General features: G+C 40.2%; 1 protein-coding gene across 7 annotated transcripts in view; it reads right to left on the reverse strand.

Moving 5' to 3' along the window:
* FAT1 (FAT atypical cadherin 1) overlaps positions 1-15,818 on the reverse strand; it is a 169,644-nt gene that overhangs the window by 13,334 nt on the left and 140,492 nt on the right. For all 7 annotated transcript variants that reach the window (XM_043970380.1, XM_043970379.1, XM_043970376.1 and 4 more), the window contains 9 exons: positions 15,008-15,151; positions 13,721-13,918; positions 11,938-12,739; positions 11,650-11,781; positions 11,389-11,546; positions 9,272-9,734; positions 5,227-5,380; positions 4,921-5,031; positions 1,618-2,249 (listed from right to left, as the gene is read on the reverse strand). In XM_043970380.1, the coding sequence (XP_043826315.1) occupies positions 1,618-2,249; positions 4,921-5,031; positions 5,227-5,380; positions 9,272-9,734; positions 11,389-11,546; positions 11,650-11,781; positions 11,938-12,739; positions 13,721-13,918; positions 15,008-15,151 (2,794 nt within the window). The remainder of the gene's footprint in view (positions 1-1,617; positions 2,250-4,920; positions 5,032-5,226; positions 5,381-9,271; positions 9,735-11,388; positions 11,547-11,649; positions 11,782-11,937; positions 12,740-13,720; positions 13,919-15,007; positions 15,152-15,818) is intronic.

The raw sequence follows: 15,818 nt of genomic DNA on the forward strand, positions 1-15,818 counted from the left end.
GGCTCCTATAGGATACAGTAGGTGCTTAGTAAGTGCTTGTTGATATATGGTTGAAGACGGCTTAACTTCAACAGATATGCTGCATAATGACTTACCTTCTACTTAGGTTTATTATTCTCAGTTAACAGAACAGGAACTAACTCACAAATCAATTGTTGTGGGAACATTTCAGTGAAAGCACCGAGATCTAGCCAAACCACTTCTTTGCTCAAATTTCTCCAGTGGTTCCCTGTTGTCAGCGAATCGAGTCTAAAATCTTGAGTTGGTGCCCAAGGCCCTCCATAATAAGGAGTGACCAACTCCATCTTTCTTGTCTTATCTCTTTCACGCTCCCTGCAGTATCCTTCATGCGTCAATCAAACTAGATCTCCCCACCATCTTCTTCTACCACCCCAATACGTCCCTTCTGCTTTTCTGTCTCTCTCCTCCTGATGCCACCCATTGACACCCAACTTATCCTTTAAAGCCCAGCTCACATGTTACTACCTTCACAGGACTCAGTAGCATTTTCTTCCTCCTTTTCTGATGCCCTTATGTGCTGTTTCACTATTTTCTACCATAGTTAGTAATCTATTTCCCATAAACTTTATGTCTCTCAATGTCTAATGTAATCCTCTGTATATAGTGGGTACCTTATAATGTTCATTGAATTGAATTCACATGCTGACTCCTCTTCCTGAAAAAAAGTTCTTTGGTACCTTCCTGTAACCTCTAGGGTAAAATAATTAACTCCTTAGCTTTTCATCTGAGGCCAATCACAATTTGGCTTCATCTTACCTTTCTCATGTTATTTCATATTACTCAGCTTTTCTTTGAACTCAACCTTCTCATTTCCTACCTCCATGCATTTGACTCAGGCCATACCTTGGGATGTATTCCTTTCCCATCTTAGTCTGTGAGAATCCTTTTTCTCCTTGATCCTTTTCCTTCCTACCTCACCCTTGAAGCCTTTCTTGATGCTCTTAGCTGTTAGTGAACTCTCCCTTCTCAAATATCCCTTGTCCATTCCTTTAATCTCTTCTTTTCTCTATTTCACTCACTGCCTTATACATACTTATCTGAAAATGTAGTAGAGCCTAATAGAATTTTGAGTTCCTTGAGGGTACATAAGCTGTTTCCTCTTTATCTACATACTCCCAATCTTTGCGCAATTCACTGCTTATTCAGTTGCATAGCCAACAAGCATATATTAAGTGCTTAGCACTCTAAATACTAAAAAGAAAGGCAAAAAAGTCTCTCCCCTCAAGGAACTCAGACTCTAATATGGGAGACACCATGCAAACAACTGTGTATGTATGATATATACCATGTAAATGGAAGATGATCTCAGAAAAAAAGCTCTACTGGGGTGGGGTGGGGGGGTGGGCGGGAAATGAGCAGGGGAGTGAGAAAAGTCTCCTGTAGAATGTGGTATCTGAGATGACTCTTGAAGGAAGGCAGGGAATCTAGGGGCAGGGGAGAGAATTAGGAATATGGAGGAAAACTGATGCAAATGCAGAGTCAGGAGATAAGAGGGTAGCATGGCCTAGCATGTGGCCTGTTGCCTTCTTTCATATGCTTGAAAACAAGGCTTATCCCAGCAACATTTTATTTATGAGGGAAAAAAGGGGTTCTTACTGTCATAGTCGAAATCCCAGTTGGGTTTCTGGATTGAGTCACTGTCTGAAGGTGAATTTGAGGGAGGTGGGGGAGGCAAGTTGGGTGCGACGCTGCAGACAGCCACAGCTTTTCGGTGTCCATGCATTGAATCTGGGTTGAAGGTACTAAACTCAGGATGTTCTGGAATGGCAGACCCTTCAAAGGAATTTCGGTCAAGATTGTTCCTGGAGTCACTTGGAATGCTTGGAGTGTAAGAGATGGGGCGGACGGGCACCTGGGGAGGTACATCAGAGTAAATGCTCTTATTAAGTTTTGAATCAAAATATGGCCTTTGTAAGAAAGCTGTTGTGGGTCCCAGATGTTTGTCCTCAGGTTCTGCTTGGTGCTTCTTCTTCTTATGGATCATCTTGCGGCAGACAACGAATATCACCACCAGGAGGAATATGCCTACGATGAACACGATGATTCCTATTCCTTCGGCTAACCCGATATTCCATGGAGTTGAAACATACTTGTTGGGAAGTGAGTCTTCACAGTGTTTTCCTCGATAGTCAAGGCTACAGTTGCAGCGATAAGAGCCGTGGGTGTTCTCACAAAGAGCCCCATTACGGCAGGGATTGATAGCACATTCATCGATATCATTTTGACACCTGCCAGAAAGAAAGTTAAGAATATAAAAGCAATGACAAAAAAACCGGAGGTTTTTTAGTGATGGTAGAACTTCAGAAACTTTTCCTTTGTTGGAAAATTCCCTTCTACAAAAGCACATTTTTTGGTCTTTTGAAGAGAAGGCCCAGTTTGTAATCTGTCCTTAATTCACTTAGACATTGGGTTTAAATGTGAAAACTCAATAATAGATGAAAATTACTTATTGGTTATAACAAAGAGAGGGATTTAGTCCATTTTTGCGACCTATATCAAGAGAGATTTTGTTTGTTTGTTTGAACCTGTAATTGCATTGGTATGGGAAACACTGGTGAGGAAGCCCCCTATTTACCAAAACAAATCAATAACTCTTCTTGAATTTCCTGTCAGAGTTTCCTGGGGTAATAAAAGGTTAACTGACTCACACAGCTTTTATGTGTCAGGTAGACCTTGAAGCCATGTCTTCTGAGCTTTCAAGCTGGTTCTCAATGCACTATGACACCGATTCTGATATATGACCAACTATATAAAGTATAGAATAAACCTACTATTTCACATGAAATTAGGTTTAATCCAGAAAAGATACGTGTAGGAAAGACATGATAGTCAAGGATGAATGATAGGTAGCTTTTTGTTAAGACAATTCCACGGTTAGGAAGAGTTCCCAGTTCAATTTATTTTGTTTTAGATAATACACATTAAAAAAAAAAATTACCAGTGCTGAAAATAGTTTGCAACACATAGACTGAGTGGAGAAATGATAGAACACTGAATTTGGTATCAGAGAATCTGGTTTCAAGTTCTGGATTAATCATCTGAACTTGGGCAAATGGGTTTTAATTTCCTATAAAACTGGTTTGGGGTGAGGGTGTCAGACTGATCTTTATGGTCCTGTCTAGCTTTAAATCCTATGGACCTTTCAAAAACTGCTCTTCTACAGGTCGCATTTCTCAGATTCGAAGGAGTAAGGGAATCATTTGAAACTCAAAGGCTCAAACAAACTTTCTTGATTTGCCAACCAAATAAGTGTTCACAGATTCGGACTGTGCATCCTGAGGTTTACACATGGAACATTTCCAATATTTGGACTAAAATAGTGCTTTGGCAATAAAGTAAGTTATATGGAAAAAAACCAAGGTAACAGAGAATAAAATCATCTCAACATTTAAGAAGTCACTCTCAATGATGTTTTCTTGCTCTAAAGCTTCGGGAATGTGCTGAATACTTCAATCAACCCAAAATTCAGTCCTTTCTCACTTTTTGCTAAATATGGTAAATAGAAAAGCTGTGGAGAACAATTCTTTTTTTTCTTAGAAGTGGCTTTTAACTTTTTTTTTTAAGTGGCTAAAGAAAGGAGGCACTTGTAATGCTTTGAGTTGAAGGATGTTAAAGTCCTGCCCGCAGATTTTCAATGATTCCTAGTTACTTACAGGAGAATAAAGCCCAGACTTTCTTTACTGCGGCATTCACAGTCTTTTGCAAATATGGTCCAGCCTTATTTTCTTTCTTTCTTTCTTTTTTTCTTTTTGCGGGGCAATGAGGGTTAAGTGACTTGCCCAGGGTCACACAGCTAGTAAGTGTCAAGTGTCTGAGGCCTGACTTGAACTCAGGTCCTCCTGAATCCAAGGCCAGTGCTTTATCCACTGCGCCACCTAGCTGTCCCCTCCAGCCTTATTTTCTACCACATGAACCCTCCTCTCCTGTCAGGCTGTTTGACTGTTTCATGTTTATAACAACATGCTTCTTCCCAGTTCCACAACTGTTCTCATGCCTTCTTCTTTATGTCTAAACAAATGTTAGCTATACTTCAGCTTCCACCTTCTCCAAGAAGCCTTCCCTGAATGATCTTTCCCTATTCTTTAAACTTATGGCCCTTTCTTTGTCAACACCCATGTACCTATTTGGGACTGATTTAACTCCTGCCGTGAAATATCTCTTCTAATGCTATGTGATTTTTCATGTGAGTGTCTTGTCTTTTCCACTAGATGTACTTCTAAGTACCCTCGAAGAAGAAGGGCCTACGGTGCCTAGCACACAGATGTATCCATAAGGTCTAGCATACAGCCAGTGCTTAATAAATGTTTACTGAATTACTGAATTGATATAGTCCGTACAATGCCATGCATAAATAGGAGCATCTCTGGGGTGGGGTGGCCTCGCTTTGGGAAATCACTCTTTCCTTTGTAGACAAAGGGGAGGCCCCATGGTAATTGTGTCTTCATGTTTCATGTTAGGTAACTTTCTAAGATAAATTGGAGTGAAGATCCTTACTGAGAACTCCTTCTATCAATGAAATCATGGGTCCAGCCCCTATTCCTAGAGGTTTCTTATATATAATAAATGGAAGATCAACATAGAGCAAAGAGGTTCTTAGATCTGCTAGAATGACTTATTCATTGAAAAGTTACTGTATTCATTGCCAATCACACATCAATTGCATGTACTGAAGATGGTCTGTCCTTGACAAGTCTCTTCGTTTACTTACTTTAAATCTTGTCCAAACTAGTAATTTGCTTAGGCAAAATTTATTTTTCTTAGTACAAAAGTAAAGTTTAATAAAATTATTGACTAGGTTATCACACTGTCTGATCCAAATTAGTTAGCTTTTACCATATATGTTAATTTGGAGCATGTTAAACAAAGCTACACATGTAAAATGTGACTAATTTGATTCACCTTTCTCCATGAAAACCAGCTTCACATTGACAAATAGCACCATCCAAGCTGTCAAAGCAGGTCCCACCATTTTTACATGGCTCATCTTTACAATATGGACTCAGCTGACACCTGAGAAATCATAAAACTGCATCAATAATAATATTTTTGTTTCAGGGTCAAAACCAAAAAAATAACAAAAAACAACCCACAATGAAATGAAAATAGGAAAAAACCCCAAGCAAATAGAGAGTTCAATAGCTAGTGACAAAAGTAGCAGTGAGCACTAGAGGTTTAAAACTACTAGGGAAAGAGTAGCCAACATACCTCTGTCCAGTGTACAGGCCTCTGCACTGGCAGACAAAGTCACCATTATCTCTAATACAAGTTCCCCCATAGAGGCAAGGATTGGAGGCACACGGATTCACACTGATGTCACAATGTGTACCCATGTACAAGGCACTGCATTTGCAATAATAACCTAAAATAATCCCAAAAAAAAGAGAAAAGAAAAATTATGCTATGATATAATTCAAACTCTGTGAGCTTTTGCTTTCAAGTGCAATTAATTTTAAAGGAAGGTTGAGGGCTATACTTCATTAACTTATAAAGCCTTCCATTGTCCTTATGCATTCTCATTATTCATTCATGATCAATTCTTAACCATCAGAGTTGTACAAAAGTGGAATAGGCTACCTTGGGTGGTAAGAAAGACCTAAGGAGGTTTTCGAGTAGAAGCTGGATGAAAACTCGTTGGAGGAACAATTCCTGATCCATTATAGATTGGATTAAGTGGTCACTGAAGTCCCTAACAACTCTGAGGTCCACCAGTCTATTCTAGATTTGTGAATGCACAAAGGACCTGTCATTTTGTCATGGTGGGGAACCCAGCATAGAACTCCTTCTATGGACACAACCCACTGGGAACGTATGAGATCAGAGCTCAAAGAGTTGCCACTCAAGGGTCACACAAGTATAAAAAGAATGTGAACCTATGTCTTCTTAACTCCGTACTCAGGCACTGAGGAAGGAACTATGACATACCTTTCCATTTTTATTTAGGATAACTAGGGTTGATAGGAAGTGAAATTTTAAGTCAGAAACATTTAGTTATCTGTGCTACATTTTTTGGTTTTGTTTTGTTTTGGTGGGGCAATGGGCGTTAAGTGACTTGCCCAGGGTCACACAGCTAGTAAGTGTCAAGTGTCTGAGGCCGGATTTGAACTCACATCCTCCTGAATCCAGGGCTGGTGCTTTATCCACTGCGCCACCTAACTGCCCCCTATGCTACATTTTTATCTGGAATTCTGAGACAAATCTAAAATTATCAAAAAAGGAAAAGGCACTTCGTTTTAAATCCATTATATTCACTCTTTCCCCTATAATGTCACATCTCCACGTCACTATGGTAAAGTATAACAGCTACTCTTCATACTTATATGTTCAACTAATTTCAAAACAGACCTTCTAAGTCTTACTTAGTGGAGTTTTAGACTGTGACTCTTCAACAGTGCTTGTTCTATTCCTACATCCAGTCTGGAGGAAACTGCTCCTACAACAAAATACATCTTTCCTAATTTACAAAGTGAGGGAATTGGAAAGAAAAGACCTCAGGGCACCGGCGTAACACAGAGGATAATATGCTGGAGCCAGGAAGACCTGAACTCAAATTTCACATTTACTTACTAGCTGTGTGACCCTGGGGTAAGACAGTTATCCTACCTGCCTCAATTTCTTCATCGATAAATATGGAGATAATAATCGTACCTATTTCCCAGGGTTATCATGAGGAAAAAAATGAGATATTTGTAAAGTCCTTTGCAAACCTTAAACTATGTTGATGCTAGTTATTATTATTTATTACTATTATAAATTAGTTGCCTTCAATCAATTGAAGTCAATAGGCCTGGATAAATTATATCCCAGGGCACTAAAAGCCCTATTGAATTGCTTTCTGTGCACTCTGAATCATCATGAATGGAAGGACCACAAGATAAGAGATAGACATCTTTAGAGGAATGGTCTGTAAACATTGAGAAAAAGAAACAATGATCAGTCATCAGTTAGAACAAGTCAGGTCACACTGTTTCCTTTTTGGCAGGGTTACTATTATTAGACTCTTTGATCCTTAGAGTGCTTGTTGACATAGGAAACCTACATTTCAGAAAAGCATTTCACAAAGTCTCTTAAGCAATCCTTGTAGACAGGATGGTCGGATGTGAGTTGTGAAATACTAAATTGGTGGATTCAAAACTAGTTAAAAGATAGGACTCAAAGAGTGGGCACTAATAGACTGATTTCAATATGGCGGTAGTTATCTCTTGATGGCTTTGGTCCTATGCTGCTTGACAAATAGGTCATATTAAAAAAAAACTCATAATTTTAGTGGATTGAAAGTTCAATATAAATCAACTTTGTGACCTGGGCAAAAGACTTCCTGCAGTGGTGATAAAGGTATGGGTGCAAAAGAAGGGAAGAGAGGGGGTAGTACTTTTGGGCCGTGCCCTGGTCAGGTCAAATCTGGAGCGTGAAGTTCAATGCTTGTTGCCCCACAGCAGGAAGAACACTCACAAAGCGGAGCACATCTAGACTATGGTGAGGAGACTGAAGATCTACCATATGAGGATCAATGAAATGGAGTGGGGTTGGTTATAAAGAAAAATGGTGTGATGTCTGTTTTTAAGCATGGGAAGAGCTATCATATGGGAGATGGATTCACCTTGTGTAGACCTTAGAGCAATGACTGAAGTTGCAGAGAGGTAGGTTTTCTCCTGAACTATCAGTAAAACTTAATGACAATTATCGCTATACAATAGTGGAACGAGCTGCCGTGGAAGCGGGGGAGGGGATAGGAGAATCAGCTTTTATATAGTGCTTGATATATTCAAGACACTGCTACTATTCATTTTACAGTTGAGAAAACTAAGGTAACCAACAAGTTAAATGACCTTCCCAGGATCAGACAGCTAGTAAATGTCTGAGTTTATTAACACTGGATTTCTTTAAGAGTGAATGATGGGGGCAGCTAGGTGGCGCAGTGGATAGAGCACCGGCCCTGGAGTCAGGAGGACCTGAGTTCAAATCCAGCCTCAGACACTTAACACTTACTAGCTGTGTGACCCTGGGCAAGTCACTTAACCCCAATTGCCTCACTAAAAAAAAAAAAAAAAAAAGAGTGAATGATGGAGCAGCTAGGTGGCGCAGTGGATAAAGTACCGGCCCTGGATTCAGGAGGACCTGAGTTCAAATCCAGCCTCAGACACTTAACACTTACTAGTTGTGTGACCCTGGGCAAGTCACTTAACCCCAAATGCCTCACCAAAAAAAAAAAAAAAAGAGTGAATGACAACTTCTTAGGAATGTTGTTGGAAGGTCCAGTATTGGATGACCTCTCAGCCCCATTCCAACTCTTAAATGGCTTGGTAAACCAAAATGATTATTTTTTTCATAAAAATATCTGAAGAAGCAATGATGGTTCAAGTTGATAGTTTTTTAAAACCCATTTCTCAACAAAGAAAAAAAACTTCTATCTCTTTTAACTATAAATAACCTACATTTTATCCTCTATGGCTCTCTACTAGTCTCTATGACATGAAATCTGAATTCATTAGTCTGACTTTCTTATCCATACAATGGGGAATTTTAATTTTTTCATGCAGTGCAGAAGGGAGCATAAGGTGTATTTTATCACTGTCCTTGTAAAGTCTATTTTGAGATTCTGGCTACTGGCCAGCTAAATGTTGCCCAGGAAGCCAAATGATCCATTCCTCCCATTCCCCACTTCTAGTAACTAGCCGATAGGCATCACAGCAGTGACAAAAGGGATTTAGCAACTGCTATAAATTCAGATGTTCACATGTTGTAGTGGGGTTCCAGCAGTCCTTGTTCATGGTTCCAATGGCTGATGCGCTAATGTTGCAAGAACTGGAGTCCGGTATCGGTCTGTGGGCTCAGTTCCAACTTTTCCTTGGGCATGGTCCTTTGGAGCTTTGGGGGGATTTCAGGGTCAATTATGCCTTTGGTGTCTTCAACACTGGAAGACAGGTGTTGAAGTGCATCCCTTCTGCTTTTCCCCAGCATGTGACTGAGACTTAGCAACAGATGCTCAGCGGTCAGTCCAGCATCTGTTTCTTAAGCCCGGTTGCCAGGAAGAATTCTAAGATCCATAAAATCCGAGTGGCAAACGCTACCTCATGATATGTATGCAAGTGGCTGAATTCCTGTATTGTACTTTAGAGAAATATCTGACTCTCCTCTTGGTGATCTGGCTAACAATAGCACACACATCAAGAACCGACAAAGGGACTTGTCCTAAATTGTATGTTTGGGTGCCACGTGAAGAATTTTAAAGAAAAAATACAATAAAACCTACCTCCACTGGGTGAAGGGTTACAAATGCCCCCATTCTGACAGGGACTACTAGAGCAGTCTTCTATGGCCATCAACAGACACCCGGGAGACACGTCGACATACTCCTCAATGTGGGCGTAACTTCTCGGTTTGCTGGTTAAAGGAAGTTCTTGACCATTCAAATAAATTGAGTCCATACAGCCTCTGAAGCCATTGTTGACCTGAGGGCTTCTACCAGGCCTTGTGTCCTGCTGACGGATGTGGCCTCCAAAAAACACGTGGTTATCCAGGTTCAGTGTCTTCAGAGTACCTGGGGCTGTTCCTGATGCTGTGTGTACCCTGTCTAGAACAAGCCGGGCATAGTTCCCGTTCACTTCAAGGGACACAGAATGCCACTGCCCATCATTTATCTGAGTGCTCTGAACAGAGACGATTCCAGGCCCACTTCCGCAGTCAAATTTATACTGAAGTCTCCCATTGTGGATCTGTGATGAAAGCATACTATTAACATTCATGGTACTCTTTGGGGATTTTCAGCTACTCCCTTCCCCTTATCAAATAATACAGGAAGAATTCTGATATTTACATATGGGTGAGAGACTGGGGGGGAGGGAGGGGAAGATTTTTGTATTTAACACACAGCAGGCATTTAATAAAATGCTTCCTGAAGAGATGAATGGACTTGATCCTACAGAGAAACCACAACAGTTCTTTTAGGAATCTAAACACCCGGATACAAATTACTCATCCAGGCAGTTTAAAAGTAACCAATAACTGTATACTGTTACAAATAAAGTATATCTTTTAGCCAACATTAATGTCAGTCTGATTTTAAAGACACATTATTGTAGATCTTTAAATGATAAATGGTTTAAATCTTGATGCTTTCAGTCCAGTTAATAAGGATACTTTCTCAATTCTTCTCAAGATTTAATTTTTGTTGTTTATCAGTCATTTTTCAGACTCTTCATGATCCCATTTCGGGGTTTTCTTGGCAAAGATACTGAAGTAGTTTGCCATTTCCTTCTCCGGCTTATTTTACAGATGAAGAAACTGAGGCAAACAGGGTTAAGTGACTTGCTTAGGGTCACAGCTACTAAGTGTCTGAGGCCATATGTGAATTCAGATCCTCCTGATGCTATCCACTGTACCACCTAACTGTCCCCTTTTTTAGCCCCCGAGATTGGGTACCCTAATCTCCCCTAGGCAGGAAGTGCACTAACTACACATGGCCCCAATTCCAATATTTATTGACATGGAAACTTTAAACATGTTCCATTTTTCCAACCTAGGTTGATTCTCTCCTCCTCAGGCAATCTAGTGGCCATGTACTTCTAAGGGGTTAGTGTATTTGTGTAAGACTCATTGCAGACTCCCCAGCAGGAGACTTACTACAGACACGTGCTACAATGCCAAAGCTCAAGATTTAATATTAAAAGGATTCTGAATGTTAACAGTATATAGCTATCAATCAACGCTGATGTATACTTGTGGTGTTGTTGTTCAGTCGTATCCGACTCTTTGTAACTCTGTGAACCATACTAAACATGGGGTTTTCTTGGCAAAGATACTGGAACAGTCTGCCATTTCCTGCTCTGTATACTTATGCAGTTAGTAACAATATGTTTATGCTTTAATATGCCAAAAAAGTTCTTAATCATATTGCAACATCTACAACTGCAAAGAAATGAAGACTCATTTCACCATTTGTGTCTCAACTAATATCTTACTTAAATGTGAGATTTCAATACTTCTCAAAGAATAATAATGATGAATTTTATTCAAGAGAAGTATCTGGTGTAATGGCTGACAAAGTATTGGCGATGGAGTCAGAAGGCCTGAGTTCTAGCTCTGACACTTATTAACCTGTGTCACCATGGACAAGTCACTTAAGTCCTCTAGGCCTTAGCTTCTTCCTCTATTAAATGTAAATAGTAATTCTTGCACTCCCTACCTTAGAAGGCAGGCAAGAAGACAGTAACTTGCAAACTATAAATTAGGTGCTAAGGTGAACTATTACTATTACTGTTGTTGTTGTTGATGATGATAAGAGAAAAAAATGGCCAGACAAGTTTAGATTCTCATGGATTACACAAAGACATGCAACACTGCAGAATTAGGAAAAGGTTCTGTGTGTACCTCCAAAATACTGTAGTCTGTTCCCCGGGCATACATAACAACTGCATGAGTGGAATAAGTTCGGAGTCTCATGGTGAGTTTCATTTCTAATTTGTTTTCATTTTCCATCAGACGGTATTTGACAAAACTGTTGCCAGTAAATGTTACTGATGAACCAACTGTAAATAACAAAGAAAAAAAGATGAGAATAAGAGAACAAGGTTTTTTGTTTTTTTCAAAGGGGGCAGTCTGGGCTTTGAAATACAGTAAGTGAAATCTCACCTGGGCACTGGCCAAATTTGCCACCTGGGCACATGCACGTATATGTTTCCTCTTTTGGATCAGCAATACATTCTGTACCTTCAGGGCATGGATTGCTTTCGCATCCATGATCAACCAGGGGGCATCTTCCCTCTGAGGCAGGGAAGATAGGAAGAAAGGATACTTTTAGTTACAGTCTTTTCCATGGAAGAGATAAGTGGGATGTCGTCCCCTTCTCCCATTTTCTCCCTTAATTCCACACAGACACAGACCCCACAGTGATACTGATTTTGTGAGACACTCTCTTACCTCTGCAAAGACACACAGATGCTCGGTGGTGACGGGGAGTGACAAAGCTCAGCCTGGCAGTGCTGTGAGTTGACATGACATTATCATCGAGAGCCACCTTTTCATCGCAGAATTTGGATGGACAGTCCAGACCTGCGCAAAGCTTGTGGAACACTTCGAGGATCCTCACACCAATGATTTCTTCAAGGTCGGCCACAGATGAGTTTATCTTGTGCAGGAGAACTTTCGTTGAGACGTGGGAGCTACCAGATTTCTCAACAAGCAGTAAGACATCCAGGTTGGACTGAGGCTCCGAGGTCTGCAAACTCACCACCTGTATGTCATTCCTCCTCACGCCCAGGATATTCCGCAAAGCCCTCTGGAAGTTACGCCAATAGTCCCCGACGAACTCCTCAGGGGTGAGGTTGGCGAAGCGGATGGCAATGGTGTGGTTGAGCATTTCTTGTGTGACCTGCTTGATGTGCACCATGATGTCAGCCATGGTGGTGAATTTTCCATCAGTCACTGAGACGTTAAGGAGGTACTGTCCCATGTCTAGCTTTTTGTGCGCTATCAGTTTACCGCCTGTGCTGGAGACAGAGAAGAGGTTGTCCATTCTGGGATCAAGACTGTATGTTAAGGTGTCATAGACATCTTGGTCTGTTGCATGGATCTTCCCAATGACACCACCTGAATACTCTTCCCCAAAGGTAGTAATGAAAATCTCCAGTGGCAAAATGGCAGGGGGATAGATGCTTTCTTCAATAACCCTAATGTCGATATAAGCCAAAGAAGATAACTGAGGCTTTCCATTGTCTGCCACCTACAAGAAGAAGGGAAAATCAATGTTTTGCTTGTTGCCAAGCCTTTTAACAGAAACTTCCCTTAACTAAGAGGTTCAGAGCGCCTATCAGTTGGACTATCTTGTGAAACCTATGGACCCCTTCCCAAAATAATGGTTTTAAATGCATAAAGTAAAATGATTAGAAAGAAAACCGATTTTATTGAAATTCAGGTATCAAAATGTTGAAAAAACAAGCTCATGAACCCCACATTAAGAATCCCTGCCATAAGTCAATGGATTCTAAGCAGCTAGGTATTATAGTGGACAGAGTATTGGACCTGGAAGTCAGAAAGACCCGGTTTCAAATCATTCCTCAGAAACTTACCAGCTGTGTGAGTCTGAACAAGTCACAAGCTCTCTGCTTCAGTTTCTTCATATGTAAAATGGGTGTAATAGTAGCACCTACCTTATAGAATTCTTGTGAGGATCAAAGGAGACAAGATATGCAAAGCGTGGTAAAATGTATAAACCTTAGACTATACAAATGCTAGCTTTTCTTATCCTAAAGCAACATCATAAGCAAACTTTCTCATACTTCATTTCATCCTAAGGAAATCAACATTCTTTTACAGCACTTATTTTAAAATAGTCTTACAGACAGCTCTCTTCAGATGGAAATCAGACTGCGGCAATTTGTCCACCATGAAAATGAGGCTATAAAAATGTTACCTGAAAGGGGTAATTCTTTCTAAGAGAAGGTATCATGTAAAAAGAAAACAGATAGATAAGAAAAATTATGAAGACAAGTGGCCTAAGAAGTCCAGCCATCATCTTGGTAAAATAAGAAAATATGTTCATGGTTCATGCTCAAGTGCAAGGAGAACATCAACTAACTAATAGCAGGGGGAAAAGTGACAGTGGGGGTTAAATAGGGATAGCAAAAAGGAGCACAAACAAGATCATAAGAGAATAACACATCTGTAATCATAAACCAACCCTGAAATCAGTTAAAGGTAATACCTTGACGTGAAGGAAGTAATGATCCTTTACTTTTCTCTTTATGGCCGTTGAGGTTATAAGGACTCCTTCTTGGTTAACTTCAAATGCTTTCTCTTCATTTCCACTCATGATAGAAAAGGAAAAAGGTGGGCCATTATGCGAAGAATCCTTGTCTGTCACCATCAGCTGCAAGACGCTGACACCCACAGGTTTGTTTTCCTATACAAATTTATCAAAAATCACATACATGTGACTACTTACAAACAAATTAAATGTTAAGTGAGAGCATGTGTCATGCCTTGTCTTATGTCTGTCTCTTCAATTTCTCAGCTTCCTTCAAAAGCAGTTTAATGCTGCCTTCTTCAAAAAGCTATTCCCAATTCCCCACCCCAAGGCTGGTGTCCTTTACTTGCATATATCCCTTTTGTGCGTAGTTATTTACATGAGAATATCTGAGGATTGTTTTGGACTTTCTTAGTATCCTTAATATTTAGCATAGGGCCTGGCACACAGTTAGTACTTAATAAATGCTTGATAGAACAATTCAAAGTGAAAATCTATTGGAACTAGAGAATCATATTGCTATTCAAAATTTTTGGTCTATGAAGATCATCCATTTTTTCCTTCCTCTTATTTAGAATAGTAATACTAAAACCAGTTCCCAAATGAAAGAATTTACTGCCAGTGAGAACGGCATAATTCGAAATAGTGCTTGCACATAGTGGGCGTTCAACAATTACTTGTTGGACTGGATTGTGCAACCGTCCTTCAAAGTCCTCAATAACATTACAAATGAATGCTTCTGTGCCTGCTCCAAGGACAAGAAGATAACATAGTAGCTGTTGGAATTCACTTTTTTTTGGAGTGCATATGGGACAGCAAGTTCAAAGGCACTGAGACAGGAGGTGGAATGCTGGGTTAGGTTCTGCAGTGTTGTTGGTTGTTATGTGTTAAAAACACATGTATGTGTATGTGCTTATTCACACGTGTGTATCTGTGTGGATCTGTCTGCACCTGTGCCTGTAACAGATTCACCTTCACTGGAGGTCACATTGCAAAGGCTGGATGACCACTTCTTTTGTTTTTTTTAGTGAGGCAATGGGGGTGAAGTGACTTGCCCAGGGTCACACAGCTAGTAAGTGTTAAGCGTCTGAGGCCGGATTTGAACTCAGGTCCTCCTGACTCCAGGGCCGGTGCTCTATCTATTGCGCCCCCTAGCTGCCCTGGATGACCACTTCTTAAGGCTATGACAGAGGGGACTCTCTCCCTTTGATTCAGATTCTACGTGATGACTCTTGGTGAAATTACCTGGATGATTATGCTATAGTTGCCCTTTGAGAAAACCGGAGGATTGTCATTGACATCAGATACATCGATGTTCACAGTGGTTGTGTTGACTCTGGGTGGGCTGCCATTGTCAGCGGCTTGGACTGTGAGTGTGTAACCTGAAATCTTTGGAAAAACAGACAAACACATTTTTTAAGCCAGAAAAATCTACAATCTTAACTCCGAAGTCTATATAACCAATGGAAAAGCAGAGCCAGCAAGAATAGAATCTTTTCCCTATACACTGATAAAATAAATCATCAGTCCCTGGGCTAGAAAAGTGCTGTTTCTAAAGTTCACCTATCAGTTATTTACTTGGAACGTGGTACCTATCTTCCCACAGAGATACCACGGACATTAGTGGAGTTCTCAGACAAGCCCCTAAAGCCTGCATCAGTTCACAATGTAGTCAAAATACTTTCCATTAGAATTTTTAGGAGTAGAAAACAAAACTTGATATACAGTGAATTAAACAAAATAATAAAACTTATTAATGTAATAGACAAGGAATAATAAAAAAATAGACAAGGAATCTTGAATGTCCATTCTCCTCCTGAGTCAACCGGCCCAAGCAAGGCACCAGCTGAATAGGTGTGGGTATTTTTTCACATTCTTTCTAGATAAACTTCACACAGAATTTCTCCGTCTAATCTATCCCAGAAGTTTTAGCCTTTGATTCTGTTACTACCTTGTGATCTTGCTCCCAAGATTATCTGGGAGAAGAGTCAAGAGTTAAGACTTCTTTACCCTGAATGCTTTGTAAGACTGCACAGGTATAACCTATATCTGATTG

This window comes from Dromiciops gliroides, chromosome 6 (assembly GCF_019393635.1).
Source record: "Dromiciops gliroides isolate mDroGli1 chromosome 6, mDroGli1.pri, whole genome shotgun sequence".
NCBI lineage: Eukaryota > Metazoa > Chordata > Mammalia > Microbiotheria > Microbiotheriidae > Dromiciops > Dromiciops gliroides.